A 17,710-nucleotide genomic window follows, 5' to 3' on the forward strand; every position below is an offset into this window, starting at 1 on the left:
AATTTCCCCACCGCGGTCAGAACCCCAAAACATCCCCATTCCTTCCCCACCTGGATTTGGGATAAAACCACCGAGATGTGACCAAAATCCTCCAACCAGGCGCTGCTCCCCCCGCCTCATCCCCCTCCAGAGCCCATATTTTGGTTCAGAACCTCCAAATATTTTCCAGGTTTCCAGATCTGGGTTTGATTTTCCCGGGAAGGCATCAAAGGGCTCTGGTGGAAATAACAGCGGCATGGGCCAGGAGAAAATAATCTCCTGGATTTCCATCCATGGATGGATGGGTGGGAGAGAGGAGAATTCCCAAATTCCTGTTCGGAGAGGAACGAACTGCTGCCCCAAAAACACAGAGGTGTTGAGCTGCTTTTTGAGCAGCTTTCTGCAGAAAATTTCAGATCCCGGACTGGTTGGAGCTTCGCAAATTAAAGGGAAAAAAGTATATCAGCGTGAGCTTTCCCATCCCTCGGAAACTGTCCCAAACCCTGCTGTGACATCGCTGTCACCTCCCACGGCCGTGTGTCCCCTGGGGCCACCCCTGTGTCACCGGATGGCCTCGTGTCCCTCATGCCATGAGGGGGAGCAGGTCCTGGGTGGCTCGGGGGTGTCTGTCACCATCCAGGGGACAATCCTCGGGGGTGTCTGCCACCATCCAGGGGACAATCCTCGGGGGTGTCTGCCACCATCCAGGGGACAATCCTCGGGGGTGTCTGTCACCATCCAGGGGACAATCCTCGGGGGTGCTTCTGCCACCATCCAGGGGACAATCCCCGGGTCTCTGTCACCATCCAGGGGACAATCCCCGGGTCTCTGTCACCATCCAGGGGACAATCCCCGGGTGTCTCTGTCACCATCCAGGGGACAATCCCGGGGTGCCTCTGTCACCATCCAGGGGGCAATCCCCGGGTGTCTGTCACCATCCAGGGGACAATCCAGGGGTCTCTGCCACCACCCAGGGGACAATCCCCGCAGCCCCAGGGACACCGCAGCTCTCCCCTCTCCCCTGTCCCCCCTTCCCGGCGATGCTCCCCGCAATCCCCTCATCCCCCCTCTCTCCCCGCGGGCTTTTCCCGGTGCCGAGGCTCCCCAAATCCCCGCGGGGATCCCCGGGGCGGCGGGGGGAGCCCAGCCCGAGCTGCAGCGTCTCCCCGCCCGCCGCGGGACCATTCCGGGCTGCAGATAGCGCGGCGGCTCGGCGGTGGCAGCGCGGGCGTGTGGGAGGGCAGACGCCAGGCTGTCTGCTCCCACTCCGCTGGGCTTGTTATTAACTTCTCCTTGGGCTGCCATTAACCCAGAATTCCTGCTCCTGGCTCCAGGCTTTCCCCGCGCCGCTCTATCTCCAGCCTAATTACAGCTGTTGGGATCTCCCTTTATCTCGGGGGATCTGGGGGGTTGGTTACCTGGCACACTCTGCCCCCCTCCCGGCTCGCCCATCCCTGCTTTCCCCTTTAATCCTTCCTGCTTTCAGCAGCCCCGGCGGACCGGGACGGTCCCGAGCCTCGGCGGCTGGATGGGAATCCCGCGGACCGCGGGAGCATCCCGGTGACCGCCGGCGACGTTATCCCGGCGTGTCCCTGCGCGCTCGCGGCCACCGCGTGGGGCTCGGCGTGTGGCGGCACCTTCCAGCCCCGCCGCCGAGGCTCGGCCTTGGCTCCGAGCGCGGCCGTGATTTATTTTTTTTTAATTTAACACGAGTTGAGTCGACGTGTTTGTCTTGGCAGAGGGGATCCCCCTGCAGCCCCAAACTCCGCCCCGACAGCCCCGTGCTGTCCCCGCCAGGCCCCGCTGGCACCGGCAGGGGCTGCGACTCGCCCTGTCCCTCACCGCTGTCCCCGGAGTGGGACATCCCCCAAAAGCAGTGCCCGGAGTGGGGCGCGATGGGATAATGGGATGAGATAATGGGATGGGATGGGGAGAGGTCCCTCCTGCCATCCCCGACAGAGCAAAGCTGTGCCCCCGAGGGTCCCCCTGCTCCTGCCGGAGGGTAAACATTGTCCCCAAACACCCCTGGGGACACTGCACACCGTCCTGCAGCAGCTGGATGGACACCTTGACTCTCCCGCTTTGGGGTGACATTTTGGGGTACTTTCACCCATTCTGGGTATTTATTCCACCCACCTCTCAGCAGAGGGATGAGAAAGGGGTTGAAGAGGGTCTGAATCCCCCTGGATGGAGCTCTGGGAGGTTCCCGGGGCTCAGCACGAGCAGCCCCCAGCCCAGCATCCCCTTTCCCCCGGCAGGGAGCGGAGCTCAGCGCGGCAGGGAGCGGAGCTCACCCGGCAAGCCGACACCCGTCCCGAGCCGGTGGGGCTGAGTCAGCCACGGGGAAAGTGAGGAGAGGGATCAAAGCAGCTCAGGGGAGCTTTGCTGTGCTGTGCTGTGCCGTGCTGTGCTGTGCTGTGCCGTGCCGTGCCGTGCCGTGCTGTGCTGTGCTGCCCGGCCGGGCCTGGCTGAGCTCCCCGCCGATGCGAGGAGCTGCGAACATCTGGAATTCTCCTCTCGCCGCTGCTTCGCCCCCGCCTTGGCCTGGGTGGGGCTGGGGGACTTGCCCTGTCGGTCCCCCCAGGAGTTTGGTGGCCCCACTGAGGCTTCGCCCCACACCCGGATTTAGGGCTGATGTGGGGTTTGGAGCCGCGCTGTCCCCGAGGATCATCCCCGGGTCACAGCTCCGTGCTGGGATGGGGACACCGTGGGTCCGGCTGTGCTGGGAACTGTCCCCAGCTGTCACCGGGGGGTTTGGGGTCGGGGTTGGGGGCACAGGGCAGCAGCGGGGGCTGAGGAGGGGCTGTCCCCCAGCGTGGCGCAGGACGAGGTCCCCGCGTGTCGCGGGGTCAGCCCGGGGCTCGGTTATTTATGTCGCAGCGCTGGCCCCGGCGCGGGTGACTCACAGCCGATGGCCGCACGGAAACACGGCTGCGACATGGCCTAATGCAGGGTGGGGACAGGGGGCCCTCCCTGGCAGCGCCCCCGGCCGCTGTCACCGCTCCCCCGGGGCTGCTCCTCCCGCCGTGCCAGCGGGGGTGGCAGCAGGGACAGGCCTGGCTCGGCTCGGCTCGGCTCGGCTCGGCTCGGCTTGGCCCACCCTGCTCTCAGTGTCCCCAAAGCCATCGCAGCCCCGCAGACCGCGCCACCAGCACGGCGGCTGTCCCCACGGGCAGTGACAGCAGCTCCCAGCGCCACACCGGGGGGTTTGTCCCGCTGAGGTCCCCCAGGGCCCCGCGGGGTCACGGAGGGCGCGGCAGGCCGGGCAGGTTGTCACCCGCCGGCAGCAGAGCCCCGCGGGCACCGGGAGCTGCCGACGCCGGGAAGAGGCCCCGCGACTGCCGGGGGTGGCTCGGGGGGTCCCACCCCGGTGTGGCATCCCGGGAGTGCCCTCAGCCCCCCAGCGCGGGGATGGCCTCGGCGCCCTCTGTCCTTGTCCCTGTGTCCCCCTGCGTGTCGCCGGGGCTGCCCCGTGTCCCTCTCGGGGGTCCCTGAGCAGGGGTCACCCCCCACACCCTGCACGAGGGTCTCCTCCCCCGGGGGACACCGCCAGGGCGCGGGGAGGGTCGGGGTGTCCCCTCAGCCCCAGGGAGGGTCGCATTGTCACAGACTGGGGGGGAGGTGTCCCCGAAGGGGGTCCCACACACAGTGGGGGTGAACGGGGTGCCCCGGAGCGTGACGTCACGCGGGGGGGCGGGGAGGGGCGGGGCGTCCGGGGCATCCCCGGGCTCGGGGCCGCGGCTGCCGGAGCCGTCGGGGGGCGGCGGGGGCTCGGCTGGGCTCGGCTCGGCTCGGCTCGGCTCGGCTCGGCTCGGCTCGGCTCGGCTCGGCGGGGCTCTGCCCGGCCCTGCCCGGCCGCACGATGACCATGAGCTCGATGGCCGAGACCCTGCTGGGCAGCGACCCCTCCAAAGCCTCCTTCCTGGAGCTCGGCCCCCCCCAGCACTACCCCCTGCACCACGGGCTGCCCCCGGCCGGACCCCCCCAGCACGACCCCCCGCCCTTCTCCCCCTACGGCCGGCCCGCGCCCTTCCCGTACCCCGGCGGGGCTCCCGCGCCGCCCCACGGGGGTCCCTACCTGCCCTACCCGCCCCCCGGCGCCCCGCACGCCCCGGGCCCCGCCGCCAGGCTGCAGGACTCAGGTAAGGGGGGCACGGGGGGTGCCGGATCCCAGCCGGGACCCTCCGGGCTGGGGGAGCCGGGATGGAGCTGTCGGAAGCGCTCGGGGGAGCGGCTGGGCTGGGCTGGGGAGGGGCTGGGGGGTCTGGGGGGGCTGGGGGGGCTGGGGGGAGCCGGGGGGGCTGGGGGTGATGTCCCCTCAATCCCAGAGCGCCCCGACCCGCCGGGGACACCTGGGTGGCTTCGGGGAGCCCCGGGGAGCATCAGCCCGCGCTGCCGGTACCTCCAGCCTGAGACCCCCGGATGTCCCCGGGACCCCCAGGTGCCCCTGGCCCCCCAGGCGGGTGCAGCCCCAGGCCTGTGACCCCTGTGCTGCTGGCCTTGGCCAGTGGCGTTGGATGGATGATCCCATCCTGCCCTTGCACGGGCTGGGATGATTTGGGGTATTTTAGGGTGTTTTTGAGGTGTTTTTGAGGTGTTTTGCTGTGTTTTTGGGGTGTTTCTTGGGTGTTTATTGAACCTCGCGGTGCGTTTGGCTGATCGCGGCTCCTGTCCCCGCCGCAGAGCCCGAGAAGGCGCTGGCAGTGCCCAACGGGGAGCTGCGGCTCGGCGGCAAGGGCAAGAAGCTGCGCAAGCCGCGCACCATCTACTCGAGCCTGCAGCTGCAGGCGCTGAACCAGCGATTCCAGCAGACCCAGTACCTGGCGCTGCCCGAGCGCGCCGAGCTGGCGGCACAGCTGGGGCTCACCCAGACCCAGGTACGGCCCGGCGGCGACACCGCGGGGACAGCGGCCATCGGCACCGGCCATGGCCATCTGGGCCACCTGTGGCCATCGGGGCTGGGCATGGCCGTTGGGATGTGCCGTGTGCCACCGAGAGCCATCGTGTGCCACCGAGAGCCATCGTGTGCCGCTCGAGATGTGCCATGTGCCTGCTGGGATGTGCCATGTGCACCTCGAGGTGTTCCATGTGCCCACCGGGGTGTGCCATGAGCCACTCGAGGTGCTCCATGTGCCCACCGGGGTGCCCCATGCCCCTTCTGGATGTGGCATGTCCCCACAGGGGTGTGCCATGTGTCCCTCTGGGATGTGCCATGTGCCACTCGAGATGCACCATGTGCCCACCGGGATGCCTTATGTCCCCTCTGGATGTGGCATGTCCCCACATGGATGTGCCATGTCCCCACTGGATGTGCCATGTGCCCACTGGGATGCTCCACGTGCCCATCGGGGTGCCCCATGTCCCCTCTGGATGTGGCATGTCCCCTCTGGATGTCCCATGCGCCCCTCTGGATGTGCCATGTGCCCACTGATGGTCCATTCGCCCACTGCGATGCACCCTGTGCCCACCGAGATGCTCAACCTGCCCACCGGGATGTCCCATGTGTCCCTCTGGATGTCCCATGTGCCCCTCCGGATGTGGCATGTGCCCCTTGGGATGCACCCTGAGCCCACCGGGATGCACCCTGAGCCCACCGGGATGCCCCACGAGCCCACCGGGCCGGCTGCACTCCCGGCCGTGGCGCTGGAAGCGCGCCGAGCCGAGCCGTGCCGCGGCGGGGGAGCTGGCGCCGGTGGGCCCGCAGGGCTCGGGTTTGGGGCGCCCCTGCCCGCACCTCCCAGCGGCAGCGGGACTTTCCCAGCCCCGGAGCCTGGCTGGCGGCCCGGCCGTGCCCGGGCTGGCGGCCCCGGGCCGCGGGACGGGGCGAGTGGGTTTTTGAAGGCGATGGGGAGAGACAGGCAGGCGGCAGCGGTGCAGCCCCGGAGCCAGGGGCGAAGCGAGCTCATAAAGCCGGGGAGAGGAGACAAGTGGGAACCTGCCGGCAGCGCGGGGGGGACCGCGGGCAGGAATGAGCGGGGCCACCACCCCAGCGCGGCGGGCGCAGCCGGCCCAGCCCGCCACCGGCACCGGCACTGGAACCGGCTGGGGCTGGGGGCGGCGCGGCCGGGGGACATGGGGACACGGGGACACGGGGACAGTCCTGGGGACTCTGCCTCGCTCTCCGCCCTCCCGGGCCTCTTCCCACTCTCCCCCTGCCGCAGAGGGAGTCTGGGCTGGCTGGTGAAGGGCTGAGCTCCCAGCACGGTGTCTCCCCCACACCCCTCAGCTATGGGGTCTCACTGGGGTCTGGGATGGCTGATGGGGGGTTTAGGGCTGCTGGCACCCCCTGACCCCTCTGCCCGCCCCCAGGTGAAGATCTGGTTCCAGAACAAGCGCTCCAAGTACAAGAAGATCCTGAAGCAAGGCCCGAGCGGCCCCGAGGGCGAGCAAGCCCCGCACGGCACCCCCGGCCTGTCGCCCTGCTCGCCCAGCCTGCCGCCGCTCTGGGACCTCCCCGGGCCCGGCAAGGGACCCCCCGTGCCCCCCGCGGCTTTCATCAACACCTTCGGGGCTTGGTACCCGCCGCACCCGCAGGACGCCATCCCCAGGACCCCCATGATGTGACACTGTCACCTCTCCAGCGCCGCCGGACCGGAGGGACACTGAGCGACACCGAGGGACACTGAGCGACACGGAGGGACACTGAGGGGGACGCTCTGCCGCTGTGCCCCGAGGGACTGGGAGCCCAGCGAGGCTCTGGGCGATCCCAGCACATGGAGGAGGAGGAAGAGGAGGAGGAGGAAGGTGACAGCGATCTGCAGGAAGCTGGGGATGTCCTGCTCTGTCACTCTCCGCGGTGACCCTGTGCGCCACCCCAGCCGGACAGGACTCGGCCATGGGTCCCCCCATTCATGGACAGGGGGCAGGGGGACCCCGAGAGGGGCTGGGGAGCCCCCAGCCCCCCGGCCTGGCATTATTTGTGAATTCTGGTTATTGGTTTTGCCCCATTGATAAACAGGCTGAGATCGATCGGTTCTGCTGCTCCCCATCCCGCGGCTTTGGCGTGTCCCTGCTTTGGGGGACACTTCCATCCGGACCCTCGGGCTCCCCATGTCCTGGGAAAACAGCCCCGAGGGGCTGGCGGTGCTGGGGCTGTGTCCCGCCCCGAAATGGAGCCCGATTAGGGGATTTGTGGGGCCGGGGGGGGTGGGAGGCTCCTGGCACCTCCTGCGGGGGATTTCGGCCAGTTTGGGGCTGGAAGTGTCTCCCCAAAAATCTGGGGGTGTGGGGCAGGAGGATGAGGGACAGGCTGGGGACCCCAGCTGAGCCCTGCTTGCTGCCCTGTGCCCCAAGGCCTGGGGACAGAGGGTTATTTTGGGATCAGAGGTGATTCCCCACTGCAGGTTGATCCCTTTGTGCTTCCAGAGGCCAAAACCAGGCAGGAAAATACATCTTTGCTGTCGTTTCCCTTCTTCTCCATGTCGTTTTTCCCACTTTTCCCGATCCTGCTCGGTGTTTGTCACCCGCGGTGGGGGTGACACCCCTCTGGGGCTCCCCGGAGAGGTGACCCGGGGAATGGCCTGTCCGGGGCTGGTGGCACCGGGGATCCCCGTGTCCCCAATTCCCGGCCGCCATCTGACCGCTCAGCCGAGGGGTTTGGGGTGTTGATCCCAGAGCTCCCAGACCTCCCAGCCCGGTGGGGATTAACCCACCGGATGGAGAAATCCCACAGAGGGATGGCTCTGGGCTTGTTCCTCGGTGTCACCTCGCTGTCCCCAGACCAGGACAGAGCACAGGGGATGGGGACAGCCGGGAGCAGAGACATCCCCGAGGGGACAATCCTGTCCCATCTCCGGGGTCACCCCGAGCCCCGGCGGCGGCAGGGCAGTGTCACCGGGTGATGGAGGGCTGGGCCGGGCTGGGCCGGGCTGGGCCGGGCTGGGCCGGGCCGGGCCGTGGGCGGGAGCTGCCCCCGCGCCCGGGGTGGCACCGGGTGACGCAAGGGCTGCAGGTGTCGCAACGGGGCAGGAGCAGAGCGAGAGGGAGGCCGCTGCTGGGGCGGGGGTGACACCGGGGGGACACGGGCACTGCCACCCCCGGCACTGCCACCACTGGCACTGTCACCCTCCTGACACTGCCACCCACCCGGGCAACGTCACCCACCCGGGAACTGCCACCCCCGGCGCTGCCACCGCGCCGCCAGGACCCCAAAAACCCTCCGTCCTGCCCAGAGCCACCGGGAATGTCCCCTCCGAGGGGTTGTCCCCAGGATCGCCACCCTGGGGCTGTCCGGGACCATCCCCGGTACCACCAGGGCTAACTGGGATAACTGGGATAACTGGGGTGGTCGTTCTGTTCCTGTCCAGGGCAGGACAGGGATGTTGGGGACACTGCGGGGATGTCCCCACTCGTGCGGGGATCCTGCCCCTGGCTCCCAATCCCGATCCCATTCCCAATCCCATTCCCAATCCCATTCCCATTCCAGTTCCCAATCCCATTCCCATTCCCATTCCCATTCCCAATCCCATTCCCGTTCTCAATCCCATTCCCATTCCTTTCCCATTCCATTCCCATTCCCAGTCCCATTCCCATTCCCATTCCCATTCCCGTTCTCAATCCCATTCCCATGACCGTGCTGGACACACCGCCTGGCCCCGGCAGGGATCTCGAGGTCCCACAGGCACTTTTTGGGAATTCTGGGGTGTCTCGGTAGCCTTTGGGCTGGGAGGGCGGCGGGAGGTGCTGGCGGTGACCCCTCGGGGGTCTGGGATGGGACAGAGGGGACAGGAGCCCGGGGGACCCTCTGGAAAACGCTCCGAGGGTGGGACAGAGGGGACAGGGGAGCTGCGTGATCCCAAAGCTTTTCCCAGCCCCACTCCCGGGGCTCTAGGGGATCTCCATGACCCCAAATCTTTTCCAAGCCCCACTCCCGGACTTCCAGAGGAGTTCCACGATCCCAAATATTTTCCCAGCCCATTCCCGGGTTTCCAGGTGATCTCCACGATCCCAAATCTTTTCCCAGCCCCATTCCCCGGTTCCAGGGGAGTACCACGATCCCAAATCTTTTCCCAGCCCCATTCCCGGGGCTCCAGAGGAGTTCCACGATCCCAAATCTTTTCCCAGCCCCATTCCCGGACTTCCAGAGGAGTTCCACGATCCCAAATCTTTTCCCAGCCCCATTCCCCGGTTCCAGGTGATCTCCATGATCCCAAATCTTTTCCCAGCCCCACTCCCGGGCTTCCAGAGGAGTTCCACGATCCCAAATATTTTCCCAGCCCCATTCCCGGGTTCCAGGTGATCTCCAAGATCCCAAATCTTTCCCCAGCCCCACTCCCGGTCTCCAGAGGAGCTCCGCGATCCGCGGGCGGTGCGGAGGGAGCAGAGCTGGAGCCTCGCCGTGGGCAAGGAGGCACCCGGGATTTACATAATCCCTGGATATGTAACCCGCCGCCTTTTCGGTTTTTTTCCTCCTCCTCCTCCTCCTCGAAATGAAAAAAAAAAAATCAAATTTTTGAAAAAAAATAAGCAAAAACTAAACCGAAACCTGCCCAGCTCCAGCTCCAGCTCCAGGCAGCTCTGCTCCCAGTCCTGTTCTTCCCATGGGAATGGGGAGCTGCAGGGGATTTGGGGGCGAGGCAGTCCCGCCGTGGGTTTGGGGACTTTGGGGACACATTTGGGGACACCGAGAGCCGGGAGCGCCCCGTGCTCTGGCCCTGGATAGGGTGTGGGGTGATCTGGGGGTTCCCCACGCGGCGTGGGTGACACGAGGGACAGCAGGACCCCCTGGCGCGTTTTGGGGTCCCTCGAGCGCCACAACAACACCAGCGGGGACAGGGAAAGTGTGAATCCCACGGGATTGGGGTCCTGGGGGGTCTGTGCTGTCCCCAAAAGGGACACGGGGACAGCGCGGCCACCCTCCCAGTCTGCAGGGCTGGGAGCGCACTGGTCCCAGTAAGAGGGGAGCGAATACCCTGAAAACAGGGAAGAAAATCCTTTTCCCACCCCAAATTCCCTCCCGGCGGCACAAGGAGGGATTCGGGGGACGAAAGGTTTAAATCCACATTTCCCAAAGGTGGAAAAAACCCAAATTCTGCTCCTCAAAACCCTCCCGAAACCGGGAGGAAAAAAAAGTGTTGGAGCTTTAAATTCAAACTTATTTTATTAAGGAATATTTATTTCCCTGGGGAATCAGCAAAGGACACTCAGGGCTCCCCCTGACCCGAGGGGGTTCCCATCAACCAGGGGGGGAATTTTCCTTAGAAAAAAAAAAAAAAGGACAAAAAAACCAGACCGAAACCAGTTTGGTTTGGAACAACTTTATACAAACGAACCTTATGTACACTCCCTTTTTTTCCCCCCAAAACACCCCTATTTATAGAAGGCAACATAAATAAATCCCCGGGACTGTACAACACTATGAACACTCCTTAAAACGGCACTTTCTGCTTAAAAAAATAGCATTATTCTCTTAAAAAATAGGAAAGAGCTTAGTTATTTTTTTCCCCTTTAAAACACGTCGGTTTTGTTAAAAAAGAGGCATTTTCGCCGTTTTTTTACCCACAGCTGGAGGCACTGCCAGAAAACGGAGATGAACACGAGTTTTTTCTCTCGAAAAAAAAATAACTTAAACCATTCCTGAACTCTTTAAATATTAAAATATTTCCCTCCCCACACCCTCCCCCAAATTTTTTTTTTATTTAGTTTTAAATCACCACCTTCTGGTCTGAGCATCGTCCCGGGTGATTCCGGCCGGGATGAGGGTCCTGTTGGCTCCCGGGGGGTGTCCGCGACCCCCAAAATCGCTCTCACTCCGCGGATTTGGGGAGCCAGGGCTAAGCACATCCCGCTGCTCCGGCGTCAAGCGCCCCCCTGTCGCGACAGTCGTGACAGAAATCCTCCATCCCGACGCGATCCGGGTGTCCCCCGCGCCCGGGGTCACTCGGCGGGGTGACCCCAAAAGGCGAAGCTCCGGGGATGAAGCTCTTCGGGGGGCCGAATTTATTTGGGGGGCGTGCGATGGAAAAACTTTCAAAAAGTGAAAAAGTCGCAGAAGGATTTTCCACATTTCCCGCACCGGGGAGCAGAGAGTTCGGAGATTTGCAGTCCTCTGGTTCCTGAGACGAGCGGGGGAGAGGAGAGAGAGTTCCTAGGGGTGCCACGGGGGTGTCCTTTCGTTATTTTTTTTAGGAACAAAAAAAAAAAAAAAAAAAAAAAAGAGGAGACAAACCCAAACTAGGGGGGAAAAAAGGAGGCCGAGGAGTCGAGTCGAGCAGCGTCCCTGAGCTCCGCGCCGCGCTCAGTACACAGCGCCCGTGCTGGGCGGCCCGGGGGACGGGTGGTGCATGGCGGGGCCGCTTTGGGGTCCGTGGGGGCCGCTGAGGCTCTGCGGGTGGTACCAGGGGTTGTGCTCCTCCAGGAAACCCGGCGAGGAGCTGTAGGGCAGCGGCTGCGGCAGGGGGGTCCGGGAGCTGCCGCCGGGACTGTCCCACACGGGCGACGGCGGCGAGTTGCAGGCCATGGAGTCGCTGTTGTTGGGGCTGTGCTCCAGGGGAACCTCGCCGTTCTTGTAGAGCTTCTTGAACTTGGAGCGCCGGTTCTGGAACCAGATCTTCACCTGCGGGGTGGGAGAGGGTCAGAGCGGGGAGAGGGGTGGGGTGGGATGGGGTTGGGGTGGCAGGGGCGGCGGGCTGGAGGGTGACAGGGAGCGCAGGGACACGGGGAGGGACTTGGAGGTCACGGGGGTCACGGTGACCCTAAAGATATGGAGGGACGTGGAGGTGACAGGAATCTGGACACTTCTCTGGGCACTGGGACGAGCCTGGGACATGGGGGTCGTGAGGACCCTGAAGGAATAAGGGACGTGGGGGTCACAGTGACCCCAGAGACACCAGAAAGGACGTGGAGGTCATGGGGGTCACTGACCCCAAATGCAAGGGAAGGGACATGGGGGTCACAGTGACCCCAGAGACACCAGAAAGGACATGGGGGTCACAGTGACCCCAGAGACACGGGAAGGGACAAGAGGGTCACAGTGACCCCAGAGACATGGGAAAGGACATGGGGGTCATGAGGACCCTGAAGGAAGAAGGGCCTTGGGGGTCACAGTGACCCCAGAGACACGGGAAGGGACAAGGGACATGGAGGTCGCAGTGACCCCAGACACACAGCGGCACACAGGAAGGGACAAGGGTGACGCACCAGCTGCCACGGGAAGGGACACCGTGGGGACCTCACACGGCGTGTGGCGGGAAGCCCCTTGGGACAGAGGTGTCGTGGGACACGCAGGAAGCCACCCGGGGTGGTGACACGGAGGGACACACCATGGCCATGGACACCCCATGGCCACCCCATGGCCACCCCACGGCCACCCCATGGCCACACCGCCACCACAGCCACACCGCGCTCCGTGGGAAGCACCCGTGTGACAACGGCGGTTGCAGGGACCCCCCTGGGGACACGGGCGTCACGAGGAGCCCCCCTGGGGACACGGGCGTCACGAGGAGCCCCCCTGGGGACACGGGCGTCACGAGGAGCCCCCCTGGGGACACGGGCGTCACGGGGAGCCCGTCACGCCACTCGCCGGGCGTCGGGAGCGTCCCCGCGCTGGGCGAGGCGGCGCTGGACGCCCTTGGCCCTGGGCGAGGGGCGGGGGTGGCGGCGGTTGTCACCCAAACAGGATGTCCCTCTGGGAGCGGGTGACGCGCTCCGTCAGCCCTTTGCCGAGTGTCCCCGATTGCTTCATCGCCCAAGGGAGGAGGAGGAAGGCCAAGGGCGGCACAAGGGCGCCGGCGCCAGCCCCGAGGCAGGGAGGGCACCGCGCTGGGGCGCGGGGGTGTCACACGCTGCGGGGACAGCGGGGACAGCCCGCCCCCCTCCCACCCCCAGCCGAGGGGATGGTTTGTCCCCGCGCCAGGCGGGACCCCAAAAGCGGGGGTTTAGCCCCAAATCCGGGCGGCTGGCGGAGAGCAGAAACCCATCCAGCCCGTCCCGGCTCTTCCAGTCCAGCCTGAAGGGCCAGCGCAGGGCCAGCGGGTGTGGAACTTGTCCCCAAATCCCTTCTGGGGCGGCCAGAGCCAGGTGGAACCTCGGGAGATGTGGGCAGCAGGAACAGAGTCCGGCCGCAGCGCTCCGGGTGGGTTTGGGGTCAGGAGCTGCTGTGGCGATGGGATGTCCCAAACACCCTGAGCGCCCGTCCTGTGCCGCCTGGCACTCGGTGTCCCACATTCCGGGGACATCGGGTGTGCCGCCACCAGGACTGTCCCAGGCGCCGGGCAGGATCCAACCCCAAACCCTGTGAGGTCTGGGATGGGGCCAAAGGGCTCCAGAGGGGGTGGGATGAACCCCAAAACTGCCGAGTGCAGCACGGCTGCGCTCTGTCCCTTGTCCCCAATCCGCCTGTCTCTGGGCACAGCAGATCTGCTCTGAAGGGGAAACCAGGCCCAGCGATCCTACAACCCGCGGTGCGGGGAACTCCATCCCCGCGTGTCCCAAACCCCTCCCGGCTCCCCGGGAGCAGATTCCTTCCCAAATCCAGAATTCACGAGCAGGCAGCAGCTTCGGCTCCCCTTCTCCTGCTCGCTCCCGGCCGCGGTTGGGATTTGGGGTGTCCGGGGGGGATCATTGGGGTGTCCGGGGGGATCATTGGGATGTCCGGGGGGATCATTGGGGTGTCCGGGGGGGATCGGGCCGTACCTGGGTCTGGGTGAGCCCCAGCTGAGCCGCCAGCTCGGCGCGCTCGGGCAGCGCCAGGTACTGCGCCTTCTGGAAGCGGCGCTGCAGGGCGGCCAGCTGGTAGCTCGAGTAGATGGTGCGCGGCTTGCGGATCTTCTTGGGCTTCCCGTTGACCATCCGCACCTCCGGCTCCGGCTCCTCCTTCACGGACACTGCGGGAGAGCGCGGCGTGAGGCGGGCAGCGTCCCCGGGACAGGCACCCCGTCCCCAGCTCGGTGTCACCCCGCTCCGGGCGCTGGCGGTGTCCCCGATGTCCCATCCCCTGGGACAGCCCTGGATAAGTCCCGGACTGTGTCCAGCACGGATCCATCCCACGGGAACACCGGAGGCGGCTGAGCCCAAGCGGCCACCAGCCCTGTCCCCAACTTGGGGACACTCCGCAAAGCCCGGGGACACCCGGAGGGGCACAACCCCACAAACCCCACGGAACCCCAAACCCTTTGGGGATCCCAGAGCCGGGACGGGCTCGCCCCCTGTCCCCCCGGCATCCCTACCTGCTTCCTGCGCCGGGAGCTGCTGCTCCCTGAAGTGGCCGTACTGGCGGTACGAAGGGCTGTAGGAATACTCGGATTTGGGCGAGTAGGTGCCACCGGCGCCGATGCCGTTGAGGTTGAACTGGGGGTAGGGGTAGTGGCCCACGGGCTGCCCGTACGACTGGCCCGGGTAGTAGTCGTGCTGGCCCGTGTAGTAGCCCAGGTCGGTGACCGAGGACTCCGGCAGGGTTGGCGAGTCCTTGGAGGCTGCATGGCAGCTCAGCGAGCCCGAGAGGTCCGTCAGGATGCTGGAGAGCTTCTTATCGAAAGAGCCGCTCATGGCGGGGAGCGGGGAGGGGGCAGCTGCCTGCCCGGGCCGGGGACCCCCCAACCTGGCGGCTCCCGAGGCCTGGCGAGCCCCGAGCTGGGTGCGGAGCTGCGGCTGCTTCGCGACGAGCCACCGAGAGACTGTGCCCAAACCTCCGGCCCCGGCCGCCTGCTTAAAGCCTTTAATTAGGGAGCAGGGCAGGGTGGGTGCGCATTCCGATTGGCTCCAGAAATATTGCCTGGGAGGCAAAATAGGCTCCTGCCTCCTCCTGTGTGGGTTTTTTTTTTTTTTTCCTCTCTCTCTCTCTCTCTCTCCCTTCTTCTTTTTTTTTGGGTTTTTTTTTTCTTCTTTCTGTCTCTCAAGAAACAACAAAGAGTGGGTGAAGGAGGGCAGGGAACAAATAAAGTGTGCAGGCTCCTGTCTGCAGGACGGGGCCTGGGGACACTGGGGACACTGTGGGGGACAGCAGGGCTGGTTTACAAGGGGAGTTTCGGGGCTGCGGGGGGATTTGGAGGAGCAGTGGGGAGTGTTTTGAGGGGTGCAGGGAAGGGAGGGTTGGGGTTTGGGGCTGGGATGGATCCGCGCTTGGGCCTGGGGGGCTTCTGGAGTATTTTTATGTCCCCCCCAGTTGTCCCCTGCCGCCACCCTCTCCCAGCAGCATCTCCCAGCCCAACGCCACCCCCCAGGCAGAGCCCCCCGGCCCAGAGGAGCCTCACGGACCCCAAACCCGCCCTGCTCCCCCTGCTCTGGGGACACCCCCGGGGCGGTGACAAGCCCTGGTTTCGGAGGGGACACCCCCCGGGCGGTGACAAGCCCTGGTTTCGGAGGGGACACCCCGGGGCTCTGTGCCCCTCTGCCACCCCGCAAAGGGTCCTGACCCCTCTGCTGCCCTAAGGACCCCCAGCCGTGTCACCCAGCCGGGGTCCCGCGCCACCCTGGTGTCCCCCGGCCACTCGCAGAGCTGTCCCCAGCCACCCCCAGCACCCGGGCAGGGGGGACTTTGCAGGGGGGGTTTATTTTTGGGGGGGGTCTCTGCTTCTGCGGGCAGATCCTTCCCCCGAGAGGAACCGGGGGGCTGGGGTGGGGGGGGGCTGTCCCCGTCCTGTCCCCTGTGTCCCCTCCTGTCCCCTCCGTGTCCCAACCCCCCCGGCGCTGTCCCCGCGGTGTCCCCAGGGTCGCCCCCCCTGCGGTCCCGTGGCGCGGGGCAATGGCGCTACCTGGCGGCCACGGCGGGAACTGCACAGCTCCCCTGGGACTCCGCGGGTTCGAATCCCGGCAGCGCCAGGAGATGGGGAGAGGGAGAGAAACGGGAATGGGAAAGGAAGGGAATGGGAACTGGGATGGGAATGGGAATGGGAATGGGAATGGGAACTGGGATGGCAATGGGAATAGCCATTCCTATGCTATTCCCATTAGAATAGGAATGGCTATTCCCATTAGAATATTCTAATATTCTAATATTCTAATATTCTAATATTCTAATATTCTAATATTCTATTCCCATTAGAATACGTAGGAAAAGGAATAGGAATAGAAATAGGAATAGGAAAAGGAATAGGAATAGGAATAGGAACGGGAATGGGAATAAATAGGAATTAACAAGAATAAGTAAGAATAAGAATGGGAAGAGGGGAATGGGAACTGGAATGGGAATGGGAATAGGAACGGCAATAGGAATAGGAATAGCAACACAAACAGGAATAAACAGGAATAAGAATAGGCATAAATAGGAATAAGAGTTGGAATAGGAACAGGAATAAATAGGAATACGAACACTTAGGAAGAAGAATAGGAATATTAGTAGGAAAAGGATTAGAAGTAGCAATAGGAATAAATAAGAGTAACAGCGAGAATAGGAAAAGGACAAGCAGAAATAGAAATAACAGAAATAGAAAGAGAAAGAAACAGAAATAATAGAAACAGATCCACGGAAATAAACAGAGCTTGGGATGAATCCCCAAGGGAAGCAGGAGGCCAAGCGTGATCCCGAAGCCTGGGGAATGGCACAGCCTCATTCCCACATGGGGATTTTCACCGAGGATTCGAGGAATCCATTCAGACGGGACAGCAGTTTCTGGGAGCAGCCCAGCCCCGGGAGCTGCGCCGGGATTCCCCGGGAGGGTTCCCAGGGTCCCCAGGAGCCACTGGGACATCGGCAGGTCCCCAGCCAGGCTGTCACCAGGGCTGGCCCCGGCGGGATGAGCGGCAGGAAAAGCCGGTTGGGGAGCAGGGAGCAGGTCCGGGCAGTGCCCGAGCAGGCTGGGGTGGGAGCTCTGGGGCTGCCGGGGGCTGGGGAGCCCCAAAGCCGGGAGCTCGGGGGTTGGGGGGCTCAGGGGGCAGTTTGGGGGAGCAGAAATCGCCGTTCTGGGCTGCCCGGGGGTCTCGGGGGGTCCACGGGCAGGGCTGAGCGCAGAGTCCCGCCAGCACCCCGACTGTCCCCTGTGTCCCCACAGGGCTGGGGGTGTCCCGATGCTCCCCCTAGTGCGGGAGGTTCCCCCCGCGACCCCCCAAGGCTGACGGATCTCCTCCCCACGCCCCCCAAAAGGCTGGCGGGCTCCCCCCGTGCCACCCCCCAAAACCGGGCGTGTCCCCCCAGGCGTCCCGGTTGGAAGCCCCCCGGAGTCCCCGCGTGTCCCCCCAGCTCTGTCACAGCCGCGGGGGGACTTTGGGGACACCCCGGGAGCATCTTTGGGTGAATGGCGTCATCTCGTGGCCTTTGGGGGCAATGACACCCCAGGGGTGACGTCACCGCGGGGCACAGGGGTGATGAGGGACAGGGGACAGGGACACAGGACAGGGGACAGGGGATGGGGGACAGGGGATGGGGGACAGGGACACAGGACAGGGGACAGGGGACAAGGAGGTCCCTGCGCCAGGGCAAGGTGCCACCGCCGGCCGCGCTGCCGCGATGTCCCCTGCTGCCGTCACTGTTTCCAGTGACACGGCACAGGGGCACGGGGACATGGGGCGGGGGACACAGGACATCCTGCAGCCCCCCAGCCCAGCCCCGGATTTCCCGGCACGGGTGGGAGGGCGCGGTGGCTCCCGGTGACCTTTGCCGGGGTCGGCGCGGTGACAACCACGGCGCGGCAGGGAAGTGGCGATGTCCCTGCGGCTGCGGCCGCGTCCTCACGGCCACCGCGGGGAGGGGACTGTCCCACGGCACGGCCCCGCCCCCGTGTCGCTCTCGGGGTCGCGAGGTGACCTCCTGCCGTGGGATGTCCGAAACTGGGGGTCACATCTCCTGGGGGGTCCTGCC

At 65.0% G+C, this 17,710-nt stretch overlaps 2 protein-coding genes across 2 annotated transcripts; one reads left to right on the plus strand and one right to left on the minus strand.

The window, feature by feature from the left end:
• The first annotated feature begins 3,755 nt into the window (after positions 1-3,755).
• DLX4 (distal-less homeobox 4) lies at positions 3,756-6,954 on the plus strand. Its single transcript, XM_085083539.1, has 3 exons — positions 3,756-4,121; positions 4,663-4,856; positions 6,289-6,954. Exons 1-3 carry the CDS (start codon positions 3,842-3,844, stop codon positions 6,541-6,543), a joined length of 729 nt encoding a protein of 242 aa, XP_084939665.1. The 5' UTR covers positions 3,756-3,841; the 3' UTR covers positions 6,544-6,954.
• Positions 6,955-10,896: 3,942 nt separating this feature from the next.
• DLX3 (distal-less homeobox 3) lies at positions 10,897-15,118 on the minus strand. Its single transcript, XM_085083502.1, has 3 exons — positions 14,145-15,118; positions 13,612-13,802; positions 10,897-11,533 (listed from the first exon to the last, which is right to left on the minus strand). Exons 1-3 carry the CDS (start codon positions 14,461-14,463, stop codon positions 11,216-11,218), a joined length of 828 nt encoding a protein of 275 aa, XP_084939628.1. The 5' UTR covers positions 14,464-15,118; the 3' UTR covers positions 10,897-11,215.
• Between the last annotated feature and the right edge of the window lie 2,592 nt (positions 15,119-17,710).

Source organism: Lichenostomus cassidix, chromosome 27 (genome assembly GCF_008360975.1).
Source record: "Lichenostomus cassidix isolate B80296 chromosome 27, HeHo_3.0, whole genome shotgun sequence".
NCBI lineage: Eukaryota > Metazoa > Chordata > Aves > Passeriformes > Meliphagidae > Lichenostomus > Lichenostomus cassidix.